Genomic DNA, 27570 nt, shown 5'->3' with positions numbered 1-27570 from the left:
ATTACAAACCAATTACCCTGAGACACAAAAACTTCTGTCCACAAATTTGCACGGGTTTAGAAAGCATCACTTTTAGGAAACTTAGCATTTCCTTTTCTCGCATGATGTCCTGCAGACCGTGGATCAAGAGTTCCAGAAAGCATTGACATGGTGTCCCACTGCAGGGTGTTAATGAAAGTGTGAGCATATGGACGACATTCTCATATACGTGAGTGGCTCAGAGGCTTCTTAAGTTGTCCTAGACAGTGAATATTCATCAGAGACAAGGGTACTGTGAGTGTGCGAGGGAAGTGTGATGGAACCTCTTTTATTCTCTATATAAAAAGAGAATGAGTGGAAGGTTATGTAAACTTGTACCGAAACAAAACAGCAAATACGAACTGCATTGTTCACTAAGCAAGCAGTAGGTGAGAGGTGAGTGAGACTGCTCAGAGTGAAAAAAAAAATAAATTAATCACCACTAGTACAGTTTAATAAGTCACAGCTGCAAAATACTAAGACGAATTCTTTACAGACGAATTGAAAAACTGGTAGAAGCTGACCTCGGGGAAGATCAGTTTGGATTCCGTTGAAATGTTGGAACACGTGAGGCAATGCTGACCCTACGACTTATCTTAGAAGAAAGATTAAGGAAAGGCAAACCTACATTTCTATCATTTGTAGACTTAGAGAAAGCTTTTGACAATGTTGACTGGAATACTCTCTTTCAAATTCTGAAGGTGGCAGGGGTAAAATACAGGGAGCGAAAGGCTATTTACAATTTGTACAGAAACCTGATGGCAGTTATAAGAGTCGAGGGACATGAAAGGGAAGCAGTGGTTGGGAAGGGAGTGAGACAGGGTTGTAGCCTCTCCCTGATGCTATTCAATCTGTATATTGAGTAAGCAGTAAAGGAAACAAAAGAAAAGTTCGTAGTAGTTATTAAAATCCATGGAGAAGAAATAAAAACTTTGAGGTTTGCCGATGACATTGTAATTCTGTCAGAGACAGCAAAGGACTTGGAAGAGCAGTTGAACGGAATGGACAGTATCTTGAAAGGAGGGTATAAGATGAACATCACCAAAAGCAAAACAAGGATAATGGAATGTAGTCTAATTAAGTCGGGTGATGCTGAGGGAATTAGATTAGGAAATGAGACACTTAAAGTAGTAAAGGAGTTTTGCTATTTGGGGAGCAAAATAACTGATGATGGTCGAAGTAGAGAGGATATAAAATGTAGACTGGCAATGGCAAGGAAAGCGTTTCTGAAGAAGAGAAATTTGTTAACATCGAGTATTGATTTAAATGTCAGGAAGTTGTTTCTGAAAGTATTTGTATGGAGTGTAGCCATGTATGGAAGTGAAACATGGACGATAAATTGTTTAGACAAGAAGAGAATAGAAGCTTTCGAAATGTGGTGCTACAGAAGAATGCTGAAGATTAGATGGGTGGATCACATAATCAATGAGGAGGTATTGAATAGAATTAGGGAGAAGAGGAGTTTGTGGCAAAACTTGACTAGAAGAAGGGATCGGTTGGTAGGACATGTTCTGAGGCATCAAGGGATCATCAATTTGGTACTGGAGGGCAGTGTGGAGGGTAAAAATCGTAGACGGAGACCAAGAGATGAATACACTAAACAGATTCAGAAGGATGCAAACAGAGATCTTGTGAGTCTCAGCTTGCTCTGTTCATCTGTGAGATCTGGAGCATTCTAGATAAAGCCGTCCAAGTTGATACTGTGTTCTTTGACTTCCGGAAGGCATTCCACACTGTTGTTTAGTAAACAAAACACAAACTTACTTTGTAGCATACCAGATTTGTGCTTGGTTTGTGGACTGGTTCCTTCTAGATAGAGCTAAAGATGTTCATGATGGAACAAAATCAACATGTGTTCAGATAATTTCAGGAGTACCCCAAGATAGTATTTTAGGGCCATTACGGTTGACAAATTACGTTGTTCATTTAATGGATAATATTAGTGACTGCATAAGACTATTTATGGATGATTTTGTTGTCTATTGGAAAATTGCAATGCCAGAAGACTGAAATGAAATGCAAGAAGACCTGCAGAGGATCAATGATTTAGGAGCTGGCAGCTGACTGGGAATGTAAATCAATATTCTGCATTGTGCATATATAGGTGAAGAAATCTGCTGTTCTATTTGCAGTAAATAATCGAAAATAGTAACTGCTAGAATACCGTTTTCAATAGAAATGCACATTCCTGACAGACACCGATAGTGGTCAAACAGGACCCAGCAGATCCAATGACATGTGCCTGCTGAGCCGAGCCTCCAACTGTGAGTGCTGGCTTGATATAGGAGGGCCTGTGGCCGCTACACAGCCCAGCCTCAGTCGCAGTCTTCAACAGTCTTCAGTTGTAGTCAATCTTCGACAGTTCACTCGTGCATTAGTAGCAGGAGCCTCACACTCCACGGCGCTATTTAGTTCGCTTCTTGTAATAACTGCACGTTATCGCTGTTTGTTCTTTTGTAAAGTTTCTTCACAATGCTTGGAGAAAGCTGTTGTTGCTGTTGTGGTCTTCAGTCCTGAGACTGGTTTGATGCAGCTCTCCATACTACTCTATCCTGTGTAAGTTCCTTCATCTCCCAGTACCTACTGCAACCTACATCCTTCTGAATCTGCTTGGTGTATTCATCTCTTGGTCTCCCTCTACGATTTTTACCCTCCACACTTCCCTCCAGTACTAAATTGGTGATCCCTTGATGCCTCAGAGTATGCCCTACCAACCGATCCCTTCTTCTAGTCAAGTTGTGCCACAAACTCCTCTTCTTCCCAATTCTATTCAATACCTCCTCATTGGTAATGTGATCTACCCATATAATCTTCAGCATTCTTCTGTAGCACCACATTTCGAATGCTTCTATTCTCTTCTTGTCTGAACTATTTATTGTCCATGTTTCACTTTCATGCATGGCTACATTCCATACAAATACTTTCAGAAATGACTTCCTGACACTTAAATCAATACTTGATGTTAACAAATTTCTCTTCTTCAGAAACGCTTTCCTTGCCATTGCCAGTCTACATTTTATATCCTCTCTACTTCGACCATCATCAGTTATTTTGCTCCCCAAATAGCAAAACTCCTTTACTACTTTAAGTGCCTCATTTCCTAATCTAATTTCCTCAGCATCACTCGACTTAATTCGACTACATTCCATTATCCTCATTTTGCTTTTGTTGATGTTCATCTTATACCCTCCTTTCAAGACACTGTCCATTCCGTTCAACTGCTCTTGCAAGTCCTTTGCTGTATCTGACAGAATTACAATGTCATTGGCGAACCTCAAAATTTTTATTTCTTCTCCATGGATTTTAATACCTACTCTGAACTTTTCTTTTGTTTCCTTTACTGCTTACTCAATATACAGATTGAATAGCATCGGGGAGAGGCTACAATCCTGTCTTACTCCCTTCCCAACCACTGCTTCCCTTTCATGTCCCTCGACTCTTATAACTGTCATCTGCTTTCAGTATAAATTGTAAATAGCCTTTCGCTCCCTGTATTTTACCCCTGCCACCTTCAGAATTTGAAAGAGAGTATTCCAGTCAACATTGTCAAAAGCTTTCTCTAAGTCTACAAATGCTAGAAATGTAGGTTTTCCTTTCCTTAATCTTTCGTCTATGATAAGTCGTAGGGTCAGTATTACCTCACGTGTTCCAACATTTCTACGAAATCCAAACTGATCTTCCCCGAGGTCAGCTTCTACCAGTTTTTCCATTCGTCTGTAAAGAATTCGTGTTAGTATTTTGCAGCTGTGACTTATTAAACTGATAGTTCATTAATTTTCACATCTGTCAACACCTGCTTTCCTTAGGATTGGAATTATTACATTCTTCTTGAAGTCTGAGGGAATTTCGCTTGTCTTATACAACTTGCTCACCAGATGGTAGAGTTTTGCCAGGACTGGCTCTCCCAAGGCTGTCAGTAGTTGTAATGGAATGTTGTCTACTCCTGGGGCCTTGTTTCAACTTAGGTCTTTCAGTGCTCTGTCAAACTCTTCACGAAGTATCATATCTCCCATTTCATCTTCATCTACATCCTCTTCCATTTCCATAATATTGTCCTCAAGAACATCGCCCATGTATAGACCCTCTATATACTCCTTCCACCTTTCTGCTTTCCCTTCTTTGCTTAGAACTGGGTTTCCATCTGAGCTCTTGATATTCATGCAAGTGGTTCTCTTTTCTCCAAAGGTCTCTTTAATTTTCCTGTAGGCAGTATGTATCATACGCCTCGTGAGATAAGCCTCTACATCCTTACATTTGTCCTCTAGCCATCCCTGCTTAGCCATTTTGCACTTCCTGTTGATCTCATTTTTGAGATGTTTGTGTTCCTTTTTGCCTGCTTCACTTACTGCATTTTTGTATTTTCTCCTATTATCAATTAAATTCAGTATCTCTTCTGTTACCCAACGATTTCTACTAGCCCTCGTCTTTTTACCTACTTGATCCTCTGCTGCTTTCACTACTTCATTCCTCAGAGCTACCCATTCTTCTTCTACTGTATTTCTTTCCCCCATTCCTGTCAATTGTTCCCTTATGCTCCCCCTGAAACTCTGTACAACCTCTGGTTCTTTCAGTTTATCCAGGTCCCATCTCCTTAAATTCCCACCTTTTTGCAGTTTCTTCAGTTTTAATCTACAGTTCATAACCAATAGATTGTGATCAGAGTCCACATCTGCCCCTGGAAATGTCTTACAATTTAAAATCTGATTCCTAAATCTCTGTCTTACCATTATATAATCTAATGGAGAAAGCTATAAGTTAAGTAAAACTTACGTTTACTCTATTTACATGTTCACTGAGCGTTTCTGCTTCTGTATGATGACAACTGCTGCACCACATTGTAGCCTACCTCTCCTTACTGTTGTGCACGAAGTCATACACAACAGTGCAGAACTGTGGTTCACCACTGAACACAATGCTGTGCCTTTTGTTTGCAGTCAAAGTCCCGGTCACGGTACCAGCTGCAGGCACTTGTGTTGTGGTGTTTACGGCACCATATACTGATAGCAAACTTTTTGTTGACCCCTCTGTGATCAGTGGAAGTCAACTGAGTGTGTTGCTCCATAATATTTTATGCTCATTGCCAACCTTAGCTATGTAACAATGTTGTGTGCTGTAACAACACATAGTAGTTGTGGATATAGTGTTGATCCGTGTGCATTGTCATGGATTGTGATTGTTAATATTGTTTGCAGAAATGAGCGAAGAGGCTGTACCTGGGGCTTATAGCGACTCGCCATAAACTTTCACATCCCTTCTGCATTAATTCTTTACCTGTTTGTTTCTCTTATATGCTGTAAGCTGGCTGTTCTGGGGTAGGAGGCAGGGCTTGTCTTGGCAGCCAATGTGCTACAAGCTTATAGCAAGCTTCTGCCCCCTCCATTCTCCGAGCAGGGGCCAAGCAAAAGTGTGCGATTAGTACACAGGATGGTAATTCCCTAATCTGGCTAATGGAGTGGGATCACACAGAATGTTGCAGGTAGCTGTTTATTTGTTCTGGAGTGGCAGGTGTAAATGGCAAGGGATTATGATGTGCTACATGCAGAATATGGCAGTCCCCTCTTGGGTGGTTGGATATGGCCAAGTACAACCTTGATGATGAGTTTACCTGCCCTCATGTTCCCAAACAATCTGACATCAGGCCAGTGCCACATCCGAGCCCCTACAAATCTAGATATTGCATGACTGTTCATATGACCCAGTGTAGACCCACAATGAGGCCCCTTTCAAACATTGTCAGGTGCCGATTACGCTGTCCCACACGAGTTCGTGCCCTTCGCAGTGATCACTCAACGTCTGACACTGTTCGCGCCCCGTATGTGCTCCACCTGCCTGGTATTAACAGTAAACACAGACAACAGTTATGCACTCTCGTGACTGTTCTATGTGCCACAGAGGATTGCATCTCTTAATCATTTACAAAGTCACCAATGGTGTGTACGTGTATGAAGTTCTATTGACACCTGTGTCTTCTGGTTGTTTCACTTTTTATTTCAGGCAGTGTATACTCAAACTGTGCAGCACTGTTTACCAAAAATGTTTGGAAGTAACATCTAGAGCACAGACAATTTTGTTTACTTCTGTTCTGTAGCACAGCCTCCTGTGACCAGATATGGTGAAGGGGTCGTTACACACTAGCCCATATGCAAAAGGTGTAGGCTCAAACCCTAGACCACTCTGATGTGAGATTCCCACAGTAAACTCTGAGATGATTCCATGATTTCCCCCCCCCCCCCCCCCCATCCTCCTGAAATGAACTATCAGGTCATCTCTAATAACACTAACGTTGAAAATGTTAAAACTTTCACTGTTGACCCTGTCAAATGTCTTTTAAATACAAAATCACATATATTGATGGGCTCAGTGGTCTTCATTGTGTTGTGAGGGACGTGTAGCTTCTAAAACAGCTGGAGGATCATGGAAATGCAGTTTCTAAATCAGCTGGTGAGTTATGTTTGTTGTATGGAATCAAGTTGCTGGAGGGCAGCAGCTGTTTGTTTGTTGACAGTCATGTCGAGAATCATAATATCAATGATTTATACAAGACTTTGTGCGTGAAGAACTGTGCCACACTTCAAATGAGTGTTTCTCATTTGAGTTTGTAAAAATGTTTGTTGAAGCAGTTGTTTACATTATTTCTGCAAAGAGTGTGTTTCAGAGGGTATAACACCAAAAAATTATACTGTGTGAAAATAGTATGTAATAATTTATAATTATGGTTTTAGGATGCTGTTTTTCAATTACTGGAAGTAGTAGATTATTAGGAGTAGCAAACTTTTACACATTTTGGAAAACATAACATTAATTAAAAATATTAAGAGAAGAAAACTAAACATCAAAGAAGCTGGAAATATGAAATCTAGGAGAAATAGTTTCAGTCTTTTATAAAGAGGTAGTAACACAGGTAAATGTTGGCTATTGATCTTAATAAAACATATTGAAAATCCACAAAAATGACCGGCACTCTAAGAAATAGAAATGTTTGCATAGCCAGAGTCATCCCTTTTTATCTTTCTGTGTCTCTCAAGACACTTCACTTAGCATTAACACAATGGTCTGATCGAGACTTGGCAATTTCCTTCACAGGACTGCACTGTGCGTTGCTGGGACATCCGTTGCCGGCAGACACGCGACGCGGAGATGGTCTTGGCTGAATCCTCAGATGCTGTGACATCACTGTTCGTCACTGACCACGAGATAGTGACAGGATCACTGGACGGAAGGGTACGGCGGTACGATGTACGAGCCGGCGAACTTGTCACAGACTGTGTTGCCCGTGAGTTGAAGGAAGAAGTGTTTAATTGGCTCTTAATATGTTGTTATGTTGTTATCAGTGCTGTATAACTCCACATTAGAAAATATGATTTCTTATGTGCTGATCTGCATCTACACGTTTCAAATGAGTGTTAAGTGCATGATGGGATGCTTCTCATTTTCTTTTTCTTCTTTAATATGAGTCAAATGCTTTGTGTCTGTCAAGAAATACTGCCTCTACATGAATGTATTCATCCATGGATTTCAGGATGTAAGAAAACCATAGTTTCACATGACCAGTGTTTTTGGAATCCATGTTGATTGGCGTGGCAGTCATTCTGTTCGAGATACCTCATTACATTTCAGTCCAGGATATAAGATTCAGGAACAGATGTATGTATTGGACAGTTGTTTTAGTGTCACTTCTGCTATCTGTATTGTAGACAAATGTGACTTGTGCTTTTTTCCAATAGCTGGACACAGTTTCTTGTTTGTGGGATCTTGTATGATATATTATGTTTTAAACAGGGGCTAATTCAGCTTCAAATTCTGTATAGAATCTTACAATTATGCCATCAGAACCTGCAGATTTATCACTCATCTTTGCAATGGTTCAAAAATTAAACTCCGGGATCTCTTTTTAAAGGAACATTTGAGCAGAGTTAAGCATTTCTGCTTTCTTTTTTTACATCTTTACACTCTTCTTTTGCTTCTATTATACGCTAGTCACTCTTTCTATAGAAATTTCTTTCTTGGGTTCATCCCATCATAAACTGCTTTACTAGGTACACATCTGTGAAGTGCACAGGCAACTTTTCTTTTAAACTTGAGCCACATTCCTTTTACAGACTTCTCTCCAGAGCTAAATGTTTTCAGTTCCTCATTCATGTATGACTCTATTGCCGCCTTGCCTAGTTTACTGAGTATGCAAATCTTTCTACTTGTTTAAGTTACCCTTTGTTCTTTGTGATTCATTGTTGCTACATCCGTCTCATGGTCAGCAATACCTGTTTCAGTGTGAATATCCCCCAAGACAACAGGTCTGTTGTTCCCATTACATCTAATATAGGGTACAGCAAAACATACTCCCTAATTTAAAGTTCAAATAAAAAAACAGATGGATCAAAACAAAGAAATTGTATTAACATGAATGATCTCTATACAGTGGAAATTTTTCATTTTTTGAACAGTATATCATTCACCTGGTGTCATCAACTATCAGTGCATTGTTGAACGCAACTTCGGAAAGACTGCATCACTGTAATAAGCATTTCTTGCCAGATAAGACCAGTTTCTTCCTGTATCACAGTTTTTCGGGCTGGCAAAAGTCCTCGGCTTTTGTGTGAACACCTCAGCCTAAAGATGCCGCCATACATAAAAATTACAGAGCTTAAGGTCCAGTGATAGTGCTGGCCAGGGGATGTCATCATGTGAAGAGATTAAGTGTCTGGTAAACATCTGTCTCAGCACTTGGAGAGAAATCTGAACTGTGTGAGCGGTGGCTCTGTACTGCTGAAGCCATACCTTGTCAATCTGCAGCTCCCTGAATCTTGCTGGGAAAAAAAGAAAGGTGTTGATCACTTGTGTATTATTGAGAGTTGACTGTCGCAGTAGCACCATCCTCTTCAAAAGACTAAGGACCAGTTATCCCAACTCTTCCAAGTTCGCACCATACAGTAATGCGGTTGTTATGTAGTGGTTTTTCTTGAAGTTCACAATGGTTCTGTCCATTCCAATAACAGAAATATTGATGATTAATGAATCCCAATAAATAGAAATATGCTGAATCACCACAAAGGACCACGGCATCTTCAGGTACATTTTCTCGGATGTTTTCGCATGACCTCACATAATTGTCATAATCATGCTCAGACAATTGTTGAACAACAACCATTTTGTTTGGATGAAACCGCAACTCCTGTTGCAAAATTTGATGCACACTTCAGCTGGATAACTGATGAGCTATAGTGTATTTTCAAGCATATCTCTCAGGAAACTGCTGAAATAAGCGCCATACTGCATTAATATTTTCTAGAGTTTGAATGCTGCATAGCCTTCCTCCCTTTTTGGGGTTCCATACCACAACCAGTAAAAAATGATCACTTACAGAATAACTTGTTTGTACATCTTTCTGTCTGCCTGATTGTTCAGAACCTCTTTTCTGAGGAACAAATAGAGGTGTTAAGTTAAAATTTATATCACATGTTAAGGTCTACGGTCCCTTTGCAATTTAAAACAAGTGAAGCTTATAAGTCAAAGCAGTCAAAAGACACTCATTTATGTACCATATCTTGATATTCACAAACTTGCTCATCACAATCTATAGGGTACTTCCTGTTGACCTAGAATCACGATATCTGCCAAGAAGTAAGGTTTCATATTACAACCAAATGAAAAAATCTGAAAACTGTTAATTTGTAAGTAAATCATATGAAGAAAAAAATTTTTTGTTACTTGCTATCACACACTATGTCTGTTGTCCATTTGTTGAGACTCCTTTTTCTCAGGAATAGGTAGACATATCAAGTTGAAATTTATGTCACATACTGAAGTCTTTGGTTTTTTGGTGGTGTAAAAATGTTATGCATCTAAATCAGTGCAATCAAAAAATATGGCTATTTATGTCACATATTTCGATTCTTGCAAACTCACTCATTAAAACCTATAGGGTACTTCCCCTTCACAAAGAATCACAAGAGTTGGTGGGAAAATAACCGTTTACCAAAAATGATTCCAGTGTGTTGCACATTCTTCATGTGTCCAAGGCATGGTTGGGAATTTGTTTCAGATTACAATTTGTACTAATTGACATCAGTTCTATGTATTCATTGTTCTGTTTAGTCCTTGTTGTTGTTGTTTTTATACTGCTGTATCAACCTATTGCTGTGGCAATGCATGTAAATAAAACTTCCCACTCCATAGATATCAGGTGTTATTAATACAGTTTCTGTATTGTGATCCATCGGTCTTTTTTATTTGAACTTTGAATGAGGGAGGATAGTGTGTCGTACCCTTTTTGTTTCCATTATAAGTGGGCTTCTGGACTATCTGTTCTATAATCCGATCAAAATTACTCTAGGACTGACATTGGAGCAGGAGCACGTGGAGGTGTGAAACAGAGTTGTCGTGTCCCGTACATAACACATGCATAATCTTACATTTTATTCAACTCGCACATACTTGCAAACTGTTCAGTTTAAAAATATAATATTGGCTTTGGTGTGTTCTGGAAATGCAGTCTGTATTTTCGTCTTAGTTTGATTTATGGAAACAAATTATTAAGATGGTATACGGACAGTCTGCAAAAATACATTTCTTGACATTGTTATTGATTTCTCTCTCTCTCTCTCTCTCTCTCTCTTTCTCTTTCTCTCTCTTTCTCTCTCTCTCTCTCTCTCTCTCTCTCTCTTTTAGAAACCTTTCTGTTGTTGAGGTTAGGTGAACACATGAGAAGAAACTCTTTGAGTACACCATATTTTCATGTGCTCCAAACTGGAGCTGTGTCTGTGTTTTCTAACTCAAGATAATGTCAGTTAAATGTGACACACAGTGGTCCACTCAAGTACTAAGTTGTCACTCACATGGTTTCATTACAAGAAATGGATTGCTAGATTTATCATTAATCTGTTATTCAGTTTTTTGATCTGCCTACTTATTTCTAACGTAAGGAAAATAAGATTTATGCATGTTTATTGCGACAAGAAAAATTATCTTAAATAGGCCAACCAGTATTGAGAGAAAGATTAAAAGCAAACAAGACACACACAAAAAAAAAAAAAAAAAAAAAAAAAAACAGTGTCTCAGTATTGCAGCAATTATATTACAATCAGTGATATTTACTTTCTTGTTAAAATATCAAAACTGGCCAAGTGAGCGACTTCAAACTTTTCCGCTCACAACTTTCTACGAACTTACTTCTGACATTTTTTAGTACTGTACAACAAATAAAATCGTGACTTCCGGAACTGTAAATGAAAAGATACACTGTCACGTGGTGCAACAGATGCTCGCACAGGACCTTAAGAAGCCTGAGACTGAAGCGTAATGCAGGTGTAAAGTATTGTGGTGATTGGGGTGAAGGCATAGCAAATACCAGTGTTTTCAGTGATTACAGGTCTTGTTGGATTGGCAGAATGCACGCCGCACCTTCTGCGTGGACCTCACCCTACTACTTCCTCCGTAGCTGTCAATCCTAACGTAATTTTGAACAGACTGTAGGTAGTTTTTAGAGAAAGTATTTAGTATTATTTCACAGTCTGTACTGCCGTGCCTACCACTCATAAAACTAGTCGTCCCAATCAACTGTTCGGTGACCTTCAATGTTTTTCTCTAAAGTTTACGGTTACACCTAGGAGTGAGTCTGGTGGTCAGTAGAAGGAACCAGTTAGAAATTTGTGCTGTTTTTTGATACTTAGTCTTGCCCAAACAATCTAGCATGCAACTTCAATTTTTATCTTGGTAGATTTGAGTTTATCCTATCCTTTCTATTTATGGTTTTACCCCAAAATTATCACTGCTGTCAGTTTCAGGTTTTAGCCAGAACACTGTAAGCTCCACTGCTTTCTAGCACTGCTTGAAATGCTGGGACTTTGTTGCGAATGCTTTGGCAGCTGATCATTGGGATTTTAATAGTATTTCCTGGGGGAGGGGGGTGGGTCATTTCTTTAATGATGAGATGCACTTCCACTTAAATCGATTAGTGAATAAACAGAACTGATTTATCTGGGACAGTAAATCATTGCACTGTTGAAGAGAAGGAAATGCATCCACACTGAGTGACAGTTTGGTGTGTCTTTCAGATGGGTGGCATCATCAGCCTTTACTTTTTGGAGATGTGGCAGGACAAGCTGTGGCAGTTACTGGAAACCAATAGTGTTTGATGATAACTGTTTGTGGACTCATTCCAGTGGGACAGATGTTCAAGAACTGTGGTTTCAGTAAGTTGGTACCACTTGTAATCTGTGCAAAATTTTATCTGAGATTATCTTAAATGATTGGTGTGTGTCAGTAAACCCCAAACATCCCCAAGTTAAAAGAGAAAATTTGACATGATGTTGGCAAAATGCAAATGAGTCTTGGCAGACACTCAAAGTGAATTTCGTGGACAGATCTCTTGTATGCCACTGCGAAGGAGGAAGTCATATGACAAATATCATTTTCTGTACCTGCAGTGGGAATGTGTAACGAACATGTTTATGTATTTTGTTAACATCTTTTGAAAAAATAAACAAGTAAAGTTCAGAATTTGATCTATCAAAATTGTTACACCTTTTGAAGGACCCTGTAGTAGCTTGATCTTAATCACAGTGATTAATCGAGAGGCTGAGGATAATTATGCATTCTAGTAAAATATGAAGCTGATGCCTGGGTCATGGTTGCGACTAGAAGCTGTAAAGCAGATGACCATTTTAGTTAGAACAGACAGCACAAGGATAGGATTTATTACAAAGCACTTCAGGTTTGTAAATCTGCAGTCCCTGCACTTATACCCCTCGTGGAATTTTATATGAATAATATGGAGTCAACTCACAGTGAGCTGTCTCATTCAGTCAGTGAATGCAAGATGGGAAAACAATTTGTACTACTTTAACCATTGTACAGAAGGGTGTACACTATTTTGTAAATATCATTTTCAATAGGCTTCCAGCAGAACTGAAAAATTTAAGTGATTAACATGAGATTTTAATATCTGAGTTGAAACACTGTCTCGTGGCACACTCTGAGTGAGATGGTTCAGTGGATTTCCTTCCCTGCTCAGAGCTTCTGATCTGTTTCTAATGACAGTGTCATTTACAGGAAGTTAAACTCTAATCTTCCTTGCGGCTCAGTCTTTTATTTTTCAGGAGTTTCTCACAGTAGTATAGAATCTTGCAGTGTAGTAAGTAGTAGTATATATGTCCTTTTTCACTTCCGTGGTTGGTAAAAGTTTATTCGGTTATACAGTGTTCAACAAAAAAAGTAAAGTGCCCCAAAGGGGAGGAGCAAACAAAATGGAATTTCACAGCTTGAGAAGCTGTGTGATGTTATTTCAGTTATAACAATATCGACTCAAATTTACAAAGGATGTGGGAGTATGGGCCCGTTTGTCATGGTGACGCAAGAGAATCTTTTGAATTGGAGTGGCACTGGACCTGTACTGCACTAAAGTAGCTATTAAGTGTGCTTATAATATGTCCTGGAACACTGTTTCATGTGCATCGATCAAAGGAATACATTGTTGTCGATTCGCTAAAGATTGCCCCATATTTACCACACGGCACCTTCTGCGATACTACTTAGGTTTGTTTAAGCAGCTGCCAGACTGCTACTTTCAAGCACTAAAAACAGCCTTTAGTGCACATGCGCTGCTGTGATGACATAAAAATCCTTGTTTGGTCATTGCACTGCTTAAACGCTTCTCGTCCCATTTCTGGTTAGAATGCTGCGCATAGTGGTGGGTAAACATCTGATTTTCTTACCTTACTATTAACAATGTAGTGTAAACGTGAAATAGCCGAATGCAGGACCTGTCATAGCTTCGAAATGACTGATAATGCGCCACGAACAAAACACGAGTCACATGAACTTTCCCTCCCCCCCCCCCCCCCTGCCTCCTCCTAACAAAGACAGCTATGTGCATGTGCAAATGTGGCACCTTGGCAGCACCAGAAAGATTTTTTTTAAGTAGATTCTGGCTGCTTGCTCTCACTGCTTATACACCAAACAGCCACACTCCAACTAGCCAGAAGCTGACAGGCGCGCTGCTTATACGCGATTTCAGCTCTGCGCATGCACATCTAGCTGTCTGCCAGTTGCTTAAACAAACTTCTAGAAAATACTCATATATTACGACCAGACTGGCATGTCTGTCTGGCTGCAAAGCTGTTACAACAGAAATATAAAGAATTTGTCTGCAATTATTTGCAAATCTCGCTCAGTAAAGTAGACTGATGTTCTTATACAAGGGGGCTTTTCCTTCCTCTTCGAGGAAAGCTTTATTGTTATCTCTCAAGAAAAATTTGCTCTGTCTCCCATAAAGCGTCTTGGCTCTGCATTTTCTTCACAATATATTTCAATTGTGTCTTTAAGGGGAATGGTCTTTGGTTCTTTTAGATGAGTTTTCATTCCATTTCTCTTCCAGACTAATTTGACATGTCTTTTCTTCCCATAATGAAATTTCATAGTTTTCCAAGAGCAGATTTATTTGTTTTTCTTCCTATGAAGAAGTTATTTTATTCATTTACATAAAGAAGTTATTTCGAAGTTCTTTGTGAAGAAGCTCATCTTCTACCACAATGAGTAAGGACAGTTTCTCCTCTTGGGCGTCTGTGTGTGTGTGTGTGTGTGTGTGTGTGTGTGTGTGTGTGTCCATCATCATTTCATCATCATCAATGTGCAAGTCACCGAACTGGCTTCAAGTAAAAAATCTCTACCAGGAAAATCCCCGCCGGTACTTCCATAAGCACTTTTCATTTGTGTTGCACCCCCCTCTACTCTGGATGTGTGCACTGATTCAGTTGGGATGGCTGTTACAAATCCATTGCGTCCTCTCTTTAGGCAAGCTGCCCTACAGCTATTGTAACTGATCCTCAATATCCTGGATACTGGCAGTGTGACGGAGTTAATATCCGAGCTGTTCCCAAACGTTCTATCGACAACAGATGTGGCAGGCTTACTGGCCACATGATTACCTCAGGATTACACAGACTGTTTGCAAAAAAAAAAAAATGTGCCATGTGTGGATGAGCATTGTCCTGTTGAAAAATGACACTACAATACTGTCTCACGAGGATGCAGGATGCCAGTGACGTACTGCTGTAGTGCCAGAGTTCCTGCAATTGCTACCACCCATGACCCAACATAGTACCTGGAACTCCCTGCACCGTGATGCCGGGAGTAGCACAGCTGCACCTCTCTAAAAAATTAGAAAAAATGGGACCTCTGCCCGGATCATTGCCGTAATCCACAGTGACAGTCATCTGGCATGGCACAGAATGGCGATTCGTTGCTGAACACAGTACAACACCATTTGTCAGCAGTACATGCTAGAACTGTTGATATTTTTAAAAATATTGGGAATCCGATATATTGATATTTAAAAAAATGTCATTATCGGCTCTTGATATATTGAAAAAAAGTATTGATTTATCGGCAGAAAAAATATTGACATACCTGCCTATAAAAATATCGGCCACATATTGGAAGTATAGTGCCAGTTTTAGAGCTGTATATTTAAATATTGATTTATATATTATATTATATAAATATTGATTTATTATTAGTTGTTCTGTAAATAAACAAGCAAACAGCCCACCTATCCCCATTAGAGCAAGAATTGAACGGAATATGATGCACAGTCACACTTGGCGATGACCACTTTGCTAACAATGGTAGCTGCATGTAAGTGGCACAATAAAAGGTGTCTGACAGATCCATCGTTCGGTTTTGTCTCATACCAGATTTGTGTGGAACACTTCAAGTTGACTTCTCTGTTTTTCCATTTCTGCAAACACCAGCGACATAGCAGCTGTAGTGTCAAAATTGCACAGTGGAGCTAAATGTTGCAGTTTCTGTCGGTAGCACTGATGACAACAGCATTTCCCCTCAGACATCTCCACCCACCGCAACGACCAACATTGTCATTTAGATTTTTGTTCATTTTCAACAACTGCTTTTGAAGAATATCGACCTGAAGAAACAGCATATATATTAAAAAAGATGCTGTGACTTACCAAACGAAAAAGCGCTGGTAGATAGACACAGTAAAAAACACACACACACACACAAATTTCAAGCTTTCGCAACCCACGGTTGCTTCATCAGGAAAGAGGGAAGGAGAGGGAAAGCTGAAAAAAATGTGGGTTTTAAGGGAAAGGGTAAGGAGTCATTCCAATCCCGGGAGCGGAAAGTCTTACCTTAGGGGGCAGGTATACACTCGCGCGCACACACACACATGTCCATCCGCACATATACAGACACAAGCGGACATATGTGTGTGTCCCTTTTTTCCCCCTAAGGTAAGTCTTTCCGCTCCCGGGATTGGAATGACTCCTTACACCCTCTCCCTTAAAACCCACATCCTTTCGTCTTTCCCTCTCCTTCCCTCTTTCCTGATGAAGCAATCATTGGTTGCGAAAGCTTGAATTTTGTGTGTGTGTTTGTGTTTGTGTTTGTTTGTGTGTCTATCAACATACCAACGCTTTCGTTTGGTAAGTTACATCATCTTTGTTTATATATAAAAACAGGAATTTCCCAGTCCAGCTTCTGCTAGTCTCCGATCAGTGATGCCGGATGACACAGAGTGTTGCAGGGAGTCCCCTACTAGTTCTTGGCTGACAGGAGCAAATGTGATGTGGTTACCATGTGCTTTGAGCACAATACAGCATTCCTCCTTTGTGTTAGTCGGATGTGTTTGACAGGAACTTTGACCCCGAGTCTCCCCAGCCTCACATTCCAGTGCAGCCTGGCATTGAGCCATTGTCATATCCGAATGCCCACAAATCTGGATATTGCACAGACAAATGGGAGGCCCAGAAACTGTCAGGTGCTGGTAGTACTGTCTCACTCGAGATCACTCAGCATCATATGCTTTTAATACCTTACCAACCCTGGTAACAACACTAAATACAAACAGCATTAATGCACTGTGATGGCTGTTCTGCCTGTCACAGAGAATCACCTGCATACCCACCAATTTGGTGTATGTGTACAAGTTATACTGATGTCCAGACATGTCTTGTGGGGGGCTTCATCTTTCGGCAGACAGTGTATTTAATAGTTACATTAAAATGAACATTCCAGAGTAAACATTTAGCAAACTATATATTATATGCAAGATAATATCTTTGTCTTTATTCTCATTTCATTTGTCTTCTTCCTTATGGAGAAGTAGACGACAAACACAAATTTCACTTCTTGACCACCATTAGTACTCATCAGACCAGATCACAGACACCATTGGAATACTGAGAGAAAGGATTCATTTAATTGTAAGAGGAGACACACAAAATAAATGATACTAAGATGACCAAACAATAAAAGATAACCAGATTGGTGCAATGTGAAATTAGTTCATTTGTATTTCTAAATTTGTCCACAGATAATCTTATCAACCTCTGTCTTGGTATTGAGGTTTTAGAATTCCCAATCTCACTAAGTGTTAAAAAAATATTTAAAGAAAAAAGATAAGATAAGAGGAAGTAAGAAAAAGAACTAAAGGGCATAACAATGATATTTGTTGTATATGCCGATGTAAATCATTTTTGTGTTTTTATTTTATTTTGATGGTCTTCTTTTTGTGCTTTTCAAATTGCTGTATCAGCTTTCTGTGAATTTTGTACTGACTTTTTTTTGTTCCTTGGAGAACTGCTACTGGTGCATATGTGCTAATGTCAAGTTTGAAAGCTTCTTTTGACTGAATCAAGTGCTCCCGTTGTTACAGAGCCGGTGACATGTGTCAGTCAAACACGGGACGGACAGTGTGTCGTGGTGAGTGGCGCAGATTCTACGATCAGGTTGCTGGACAGGGACACAGGGGAGCTTCTCGGAGAGTAAGTATTGCATCACAAGTAAATCGAATCAATTACAAAATGTAAGGTTCTGTGACTGGTAGTTTTTGTTTTCATGGAGAAATAGTTACTACTTGGTAAATGGTTGTGAACAGTTATCTTGATGGGTGATTCATACCCATGTAACAACTTTTCTGTAACTTTTTATGGATCATGAAGCAATTTGGGAATCTTGCAAAGAGCTGATTGTTAGAAATGAGAATATTTTTTTGCTGTTAGAAATTTCTACGTTTTGGTGACCTGTGGGATTGATGACATACTTACACTGTCTTATGACATCTGTGCAGCCAGAAAGAGATACAGGCAACTCTTTTTGAAACATTGTACCAGCTTCTTGAAAAGACTACAGGGTGATGATGATGATGTTGTTGTTGATGATGATGATGATGATGATGATGATGATGACATATCACAGCACAAATTGTGGCTTAAAACTGTGATTAAGAGATTCGAAATGGTAGGGAGCTTAGATCTAGAAGTGGTAAGTGCGGAAAAGAAAAAAGAAATCGAAAGCTTTTAATAATATTTATTTGTTTCAACGGCATTTTAACATCAACAAAAAACAAGTCACAGGAGATTTTATAACAGCCACTATAAAATCATGAATAATTCCAAACACGAATATGCCAACATTCACCAAATACTTTAAGCTTCTACATATGACTTTCAGGTATGGTAAAGAGTAAGAGAATCAACATTAACAAGTTCACAAGCTTCAGAAAAATAAGTTACAAAAGAGCTAAAAGCAAATGGTGCATTGATATCAGGCTGCCAACTTGAGCAAGCTCATACATCACTCGGTCCTTTTAAATCTAATGTCTGCAAATTACGCACCAGAAGATCTTACAAGGGTCTTACAACTTGAAATAAACCATACAAATTTGCATACCTCAGCACAACAATCTTGAATTTAAAAACTTACCATAGCAGTTTAAGTGGAACAGATAATAAGAAGCAATCACCAATTTTAAAACATGAGCTTTTGCACAAAAGCACATAATGGGGGGGGGGGGGGGGGGGGAAGCTTATAAATCGATAGGCATAAGACTTACACCAAATAATCAGCATTAAAATACAATTTCTGTTTGCCTTTTTGCAGTAAGCTTAAAATAGCTTGGAGTTAAAGTATTAACACTGAATGCTGATCCAGCTAGAGGTCTACGACAACTGTTATTGTCACTGCCCACAGCTAAACAACATTGTACATGAGATCCCCGACTGAATGTTGCTGATGAACAAGAGATTTCGAGAATGCGAATGGCCCTTTAGTTACACGTAGCAGAAGTATTAAACTTTTCTTGGCATGTCTGTGTGTGGCTGTAAGTAAATGCCAGCAGCAAAGTGAGAAATGTGCTGACTCCGAATATGCAAACCTGTGACCATGAAGGCAGAGGAAAACAAAAATTCTTGAACTGTCATATGCACACCATTTACTTGATATGCCAATCCCAACTGCACGTAAGCCCTGACACCAATTCTGCGACAATCGAGGCAGCCAAAATGAAAAATGTGCTGACTCCGAAGACGCAAGCCCACAGTCGTGAGGGTGGAGGGAACCAATAATTCTTCAAATGGCAGATGCACACTGTTTCCACAGCCACAAACAACATGATAAATCAGTCCTCTGTCCGTGGTGAGAGACCCCACTTTGTCTGTCAAGCAGCAGACAAACATTCAGATTCTGAAGGAGCACACACGTCAGTTAAATGAACTCTGCAAGTGACTGCTCACCTTCTCATGAAACGCCGACCGACCCATCACTTGGAAACAGAAATCAATTGTAACATGCACGTGGCTCAGGATCGTTGAAAGAAAGATCAGTGTGGCAGGCCAAGATACGAGAATATAAGACATATCATCAATGATGCCAGGATGCCATAGGTATGCTGGAATGGAGAGGATAGTTGGTAAAGAATGTATTGGAAAAGTGCACCAAATCAATCTAAAGGTGGATGGCCGTAATGTCTGGAGGCTTACTCTGATGCTGTCTTGTGTAGTTTGTACTTCAATCTTTGTAATATTGATCTTAAGACCAAATGTGGAGTCCAGCTGGGGAGTGCCTTGTCTCCACAGCTGTTAATCATTGTGATGGATGTTGTTATGAGAAAGATACGGGAGAAATAGGACCTGAATAGAAAACAATGTACTGCGTCATCCAAACAAGACACAGCCAGGGCAATAGCACTACAGACACAATGGTGCGAGCTGGTGCCAATGCCATAGGTCCACACCACTTGCCTAAGTGCCATGGCCGGTGCTGAGGATGAAGATATCGACTTGCCTCAGCCAATTGCTGGCCGAATACAATGCCCCAGTGACCGGACAACAAGAGGCAAAAGCCTACTCGGAAGATAGAAGAGCATCTTTTGCCCACTTGGTTATAGATCATTGTCCAGGGCTGACTTAGACAGGGTACGTCATATAGTGAACTCTTAAAAGTGAGCAGACAGTTTTTGTATATTGCATTTGCTATGAACTGTGAAGTTTATGTATGATTATTTGCATTTAGCCATTGAGGACCTTTTTTGTGTAAACATGCAGTATTGCAGAGTTCATTATTCGACAAATCACAAAGATAAGTAAAATTTGTGTGACTTTGTTACTAATTTGTTGGAGTGCTGTAGATCCTTCGTTCCCCTATGCTGTTACTTGACCCTGGGGCATAGCTGTGTAACAGTGGCAGAGAGAAACTGTCTTAGCAGTGCACTGCGCCAGAAGCCATTTCACGAACTCACAAACTTTGCCTACTGTAACAACAGTGCCAGCTTGGCCTTCAAAGCAGTAGTGACGAGGCCTTTACAAAACGGGTGACGAGGGTTTGCAAAACTGGTGATGAGATTTTACAAAAAAAAAAAAAAAAATGGTGTTTGCTGATGATGATCACGAGCTTACTGCAAAAACCCATTATGCAAGGATTTGGTCATTTTTGGGTTACTTATACAGTACATTCTGTAACAGAAGACGAGCATCTTTCATCTAGAGAAACCAGTTGAGTGCAATTCTCACTCTAAGAAGTTGAATAGATGTGGCAGAAATCTGTTTATTGCGTAACTGAATATTCTATATAGCAGGAATGTAAGGCAGACAAGACACTTATGTATTCCTCATTTGATTTACAATCTGTCTTGCAAATACCTTCAAGTGAAATTAGTCAGATGTAAAATCTATACATACAGTTAGTCAGATGTATAATCTGTACATACAGTTAGTCAGATGTATAATCTGTACAAACAGTTTTACTGTCTATGAATTTTCTGAGACAAATGATGCATTCTGCTATGCATGGACTGAGCTAAACTGAAAGAAGGATAGTTCAGAAATAGGCACTTGCATCATGAAGTATAGTAAAGAGATTCATCCAGATGTAAAACATCTTTTATTCTTCTTGACATATGCGGGGGTCAGGACAGGAATCAAAATATAGCTGCAGTATTCTTGTACTTGGTTATAAACTTACAATTATCCACCGGATTGTAAAGAAGTACATACATTTGGGAAAGGACATCCTTTAAATACAACACATATTGACTTACAAGATCTCCATCCTGAGATTCCTTCAATAATTGGAAAGAAAAAGAAGTGACTGATATAGTTGTGCAAAAAGTGAGGCAATCCTGAGGAATTTCATTCTTTGTGTAAGTCTGTTCCTACTTCATCTGCGACCCATGACACAATTCTGAAACTGGTATAGAAGACAGCAGCAGCAGAAATGCAGGTGTATAAAGTACAGAGGAAAAAGTAAGTATTTAGTGGTCTTACAAAACAACAAGTTATAGTGATTGCATTTATATGCTTTTATAAAGTATAAAACTACAAAATCAATTTTCCCAAAACTACTCCCTTTCTCAGGAAAATTCCAGGACAGGTTCTTTTATTTCTGAGTTTACAATACTAAAAAGGAAATGGGATCAACAAGAGCTGTGCAGGGATAGAAAAAGTTGGATGAGGGTCATCACCGGCATCTGGAGAACTGGAGCTGTGACCTGACAATGAAGAATATCATTAATGAAGACCAATAAATTTTGCCTCTAAAATATTGTACATTTATAAGCACAACAGACAAAAAAATTACTCAGCGCCAAGTGACAGCATGCTAATACCGTATAACACTTCAAAGCAGGGATGCCACATCTGGCTGAAACCATTCATTGATGATTTGATCCCACAGAGCATCAAAATTGTGCAGATGTTGATGGCTATGGTCAACCCTTTGATTGCAGTGTACCAGTGAACCTGTCATGGTGCGCTGCTCCCCTGGTGCTGAGGACATGTTTAAACATGTCCCTTAAGCACTATTGACATGTTCAGGCGTCCCTTTTTGCCAACCTCAATACTGCAGACGAGTTACTTCCATATATTTGAGAATATAAAAGTTTTGAGTATTTATCATTCAATATATGTGCCTTTTTGTGTGCTACGATTTTCACAAATCCTTGTTTTGCCATTTATGAAATTGACAGTTGTTATGACCAAATGATTCGTGATGTGCAAGGACAGAAATGGGGTGTTGAGTGTGACCACCCAGCAGATATAAAAACCAATTACTCGAGAACAAAATGAGATATGATTCTGCTCTCAGTATTGCTCAATGTATGAGCTAAAATCGACCCTACACCAAGTTTACAAAATGCGTTTTTACCTCAGCAGAGTCATTAAAATTTCATGCAAAGGTTTACTTCATTTGATGCAACGAAAAGAAATTCAGTCCTTCATTGAGCAAAGATATTAGACTGTAAGATGTGCAAAAATCAAATTTTTTCATCGAATAGTTTTCGTATAATTGGATCAGACGTATTCCATAGCAGTCAGAATGCCATCCTTTGGCAAGGTAGCAGACTTTAGTGAGCAGTACAGTGACAACAAAACAGCGCTCAGCACGGGACACAGAGAGCAGCAAAAGAGTTAATCTGCTTTTCCCAAACCATTTTTATAGGATTAGCAGGCCAGTGGAAGTGATAAAAACCCGAGTGCACGGTGCACGACAAACTGGGACCGAATGTATGTGGCTCATGAACACAGCTGTAGTCATTTTCAGAAGGGTGGGGTGTCCACAGCATAATCACGTGGACGTAGAAGAAAGGACTACAATGGGTTACTGAAACTTTTGAAATAAACTTCCTGGTTCATATGCATGGTAACCTGAATGAGAAGGCCTAAATCACATTATGAGAAACAACACCAAAGGATCACAGAATCATCCCCGACCTGAGCTACCTGCTCTGCACACTGCTCGCTAGAAGCGTATTGAACTGTCGAGGTACTTGACACCTTGTGCGACTTGAAAAGAGGTGAAGTCACAACTCATTGTACAACTCTACATGCCACCAGTTTCTGTGTTATTATGTGCATTGAATACAAACAGCTTTAAGTGCCACTGTAGCTAAGCGTCAATTGTGAACTTGTCATCCTGTACATTACAACATTTTTACAAACTAGGCATGATAGACAGTTTGAATGGATACTTTGACAAATCAGGCAGTTTCATTTGCAGTGTGGTCATGGGCACATCCAAACACAGTAGCTCTTTGATGCCATTTCGTCACGTCTCCACGTCAATCCCTCTTCCTGTGCCATTTCCATACAACCGACAGGCACGTACAAACCTCGTCACTGCCATGACTTATATAACTGGTGGAGGGTCACTAGACTGCCACGTACCAGTTGTACACCATCTACAGCACTTCAAAGAGACCAGTATATCTTTTTAACTACTTCACTGCTACAGACCTGCTCTCTGCATTCTGTGCCTGATGCAGCTTTTATTATGGCTGCTTGCCAAATGCTGCTGCCTCTGCCGAGAGATGGTGTACCGACTGCATTGGAGTACTTGATCATCTGATTTTAAAGAAATTATTAGGTAAAAAAAAATTATTATTGCACATCTTATAGTCTGGTATCTTTGCTTCATAAAGCACCAAATTTCTTTTCATTATTTCTCATAGCTAATGTGCTGCATCAAATTAGTAAACCACTACATGCATTTTTTAAAAAAAATGCAGATTTAATAATCCATTGCGTAAACGTGGCATGTGGTTGATTTAAGTTCTCACATTGTATTGAACAAATTGGAGATAAGATACCAAAATTTCATTTAAAGTTGAGAGCAGAACGGCATCTCATTTCATTTTCAAGTTATTAGGCTCTACATCTGACTGATGATTGCACGTGATGCACCTAGTTCTGTCCGTGTGGACTTGCTGGCTGCTATGAAATACTTATCATCCGATTTTAAGAAAACTACTACGGGTAAAAAATTGAATTTTGCACCTTTTACAATTTGATATCTTTGCTCAATAACGAATTGAATTTATTTTCATTATATGCCGTGGTTACTGCACTTAATCAAATCAAGTAAAATACTATGCAACATTTTTACAGAGTTTTCAGAGGTAAAAACACATTGCGTATAGTTTGCAAGTAGTTGATTTAGCTCATACATTCAGTGAATTTTTTTAAAAATTGAGGGCAGAGCAATATCTCATTTTGTTGTCAAGTTATTGGGTTTTATATCCAACCAACAGTTGTGTGTGAAACACCCATTTATGTCCTTGTGCATTGCAAATTATGTGATCATGATAATCATCCCACAGCTCCTGGGGTATTCTGTAGCAGGACGCATATACAGGGTTATGATTGAAGCGATTTCACAGCTCTACAATAACTTTATTATTTGAGATATTTTCACAATGCTTTGAAACATCCCAACCAAATGAGTCCAAGAGAGCCTTGGTGGTTAAGGCTGTGTGAGAACAGGTGTTGTCACGCAACAAGCACACTCCTCTTGTCAGCATTCCCTCATTTTGTTTTGAATGCTCCTTTTGAGGAATTTTTTTCCCCGTGGGGAGGGGAGGGGGGTGGGGGGCCTTCTACAACATCATTGTGCAGTGTTGGCCTCGCCCTGAAACAAAAATTTGACCAAACACTAGGCCGTAATTTTTCAACCCAAAATTGTCGTTTAGAATTTTTTAGCAGCTGGGGAATTGGTGGCATGCCATTGTGATGACTATATTTTGATCTAAGATGTGTAATGAGCCACCCATGTATCATCTCCAGTCACAGTAGAGCTCAGAAAATCCTCACCTTCCGATTCAGGTTGTTCAAGAGCTAGTGGATCATTTTGACCCAATTTTTCTTGTGCTGCTTTGTCAGGTGTTATGGGGCCCACCTTCCCCACAGACTCTGATAGTCTCTTATAAGAGAGTTCTGGAGTGGTGTAGAAACACTGCAGCAATTTCATCCGCTGTCAATTGATAGTCTTTGCAAACAGTTTCCTCGAATTTTTGCACCAACTCATCAGTTAAAATGGAAGGTCTTCCACTCTTCTGTTCAGCATAAACATTTGTTCTGCCTCCACTAAATTGCTTACTCCACTTAAACATACTTATTCTGTTTATGACACCTTTGCCATACACCGTTTTGATTCAAGACAAAAGTTCCTTTTGCGAGTAGGGAGTGGATCATATCACATGGCTCACACTTGTTAGGATTTCTTACCGACATGTTTCATGCAACTGGACACATCATGGTGAGTTTATATACAACAATGTTTCTGCGATGCTCATCCTGGTCAGGTGTTCCCCACTACCACTCAGTGTTGCCGACTCTCGACAAACAAAAAAATCACAGCTCACGATAGTCACGGTACACTTACGTTCTGAACATGCCCAGTATACTCATTTTGTTGCAGGTACCGTGGCCACAACGTGTCTGGCTTTACGACGGAGAGCTGTGTCGATAATACAGACCGCCACGTGCTGTCCGGGTCAGCCGACGGCCACGTGTACTGCTGGGACTTAGTGCGTGAGAAGCTGACGGAGACACTGGTGCACGGAGAGGCGAAGGGCAGTGCTAGTGTCGTGTCTTCCCTGAGCCCACACCCACTGCGGTCTGGTCTGCTGTCAGCTGCCGGAGGCTCGGTCAAGTTGTGGGGGCCAGAAGAAAGCCCAGACGATGCAGACGAGGTGTGACCCGTTGCGAGGGTTCGACACTTTTGATTAAACAGATTTCTGTTTTAAACTGATTCTGATTAATTACTACCCTGTACATAAATGTTTAATATTTAACTGAGTACCTAGCATCGGGTTTCTCAGTGTCAAAATCAGTGTTGACGGCAGCACTGTACGTGTACAAAACCAAGTTCATTAATATTAAACTCTGAGATTACCAATTAATAAAATAATTTCCACACATTAAAATACTAATGTTGATTTTGTGGAAATGACAAGAATATCCATTTATTTATTGAAAGTGTGACATATTGTGTGAGAACTGAGAACTATAATATGGCACATGGACTGCCCAGTTCTGTCCACTAGCAGTGGGGAGACTTCCGGTGTTGACTGCATTGTCCTTTTTTTTACCCCCCCCCCCTGAGCTGTGCTGCCACTGTCTGTGTGTTGTTGTGCTATTTTTGTGATTTTTTTGGAAAATGATTGAGTTAGTTAGTGGCCTATTGCTGGAGTTACCTTCTACTCAAAGTATGGAAAAGGAAGCCAGTTATCAGGAGCAGTTCTGGAAAATGGTGTTGAAAATGGTGAAGTGCTGTGATGCTGAGAAAACTGAAAAGGAACTGTTACCTCTTACAGTCGTCCCTCAGAGAGATGACTTAGACTTGCAAGAGTCTGCCTAGTGTTGCTATAATTTGTGAGTGTGCAGGATTCACCCAGATGTATCCGCAGGAATTCCTGGCAAGAAGCAGTTAATTTCAGTTGCAGTTCAATTAAAGAGTAATTTGAAACACCTCTGCATATGATCCTAATTACATTAAAATGTGTCGTCTTGTTACTGGCACAGCACTTCATATAGAAAGACAGATGTATATAATGACTAGTAATACATTTTGACGTAAAAGGTAGTGCCCACTATGCATAAATTTCCTGCCGGTTCTTCAACAGAAAATGGACTGGAAATGGAGTACCATCTCCCTTACCCAAGTGTTGGATTGAGAAAGGGTGAAAAAAGATAACTTTGTTATTGGAACATTGAACACTGGCAACCCCAGTTGTTCGTGGAAATGAAAAGCATTAGGAAGGCTGGCACAGAAATGTTTTATTTGGATGAATCCTGGATGGACAATAACCCAATGTGTGGTAAATGCTGACGAAAAGAAAGGTGTGGTTATTACTGTGTGGGGAAGCATCTACAAAAGACTAATAGATGAAAGTGTGGATTCTAAAACAGGATTCATTAGATAAGCACAGCTAAAGTTTTGTGCCAAATCTACCCTGGAAGACTACCAAGGGCAGATGAATTCTGCTCATTTTGAAAAATAGTTAGACGAACTTGTGCCTCCAAATCTTCCTCCCCTATCCATAATAATCATGAACAAAGCTCCTTATCACAACAGTCAAGCCAACAAACCACTCATGAAATATGATAGGAAACTACCAATAAGAGAAGAGAAAAATACAATATGATGAGAACACAACAAGCAAGTGCCACAAAGTAATTTATATGTCGCCATACAATTTTGTCTTAAATGCCGTAGAGCTAGTGTGAATAAAACACAACATACAAGTGAAATGTTTTCTGCAAATCTTTTGAATCCTGCAGGTGGTTGCTTTCACGTTATTACTGAGGAGGACTGCAAAGAGTGTTGCAGAAAGGCATAATAGCTCAAGAAGGAGCACTGGAGGCACGGCGATGTAATGGATGTAGCCTTATTGTCAACATTGTCACTTCAGACACTAGTGACAAGTATGAGAACACACTTATAGGCAAGAATAAAACTGTTAAGTGTACCAGAGCTTCAGAG

General features: G+C 39.8%; 1 protein-coding gene across 1 annotated transcript in view; it reads left to right on the top strand.

The window, feature by feature from the left end:
- LOC124717188 (WD repeat domain-containing protein 83) overlaps window positions 1-25832 on the top strand; it is a 51408-nt gene extending 25576 nt beyond the window's left edge. Inside the window, exons 4-6 of the mRNA XM_047243964.1 lie at window positions 7102-7291; window positions 17690-17798; window positions 25504-25832. Coding sequence (XP_047099920.1) covers window positions 7102-7291; window positions 17690-17798; window positions 25504-25783 — 579 coding nt within the window. The 3' untranslated portion in view covers window positions 25784-25832. The remainder of the gene's footprint in view (window positions 1-7101; window positions 7292-17689; window positions 17799-25503) is intronic.
- Window positions 25833-27570: the final 1738 nt, after the last annotated feature.

Source organism: Schistocerca piceifrons, chromosome 9, assembly GCF_021461385.2.
Source record: "Schistocerca piceifrons isolate TAMUIC-IGC-003096 chromosome 9, iqSchPice1.1, whole genome shotgun sequence".
Lineage (NCBI taxonomy): Eukaryota > Metazoa > Arthropoda > Insecta > Orthoptera > Acrididae > Schistocerca > Schistocerca piceifrons.
The sequence above is the reverse complement of the archived record's forward strand: the minus strand, read 5'-3'. Positions and strand labels throughout refer to the sequence as shown.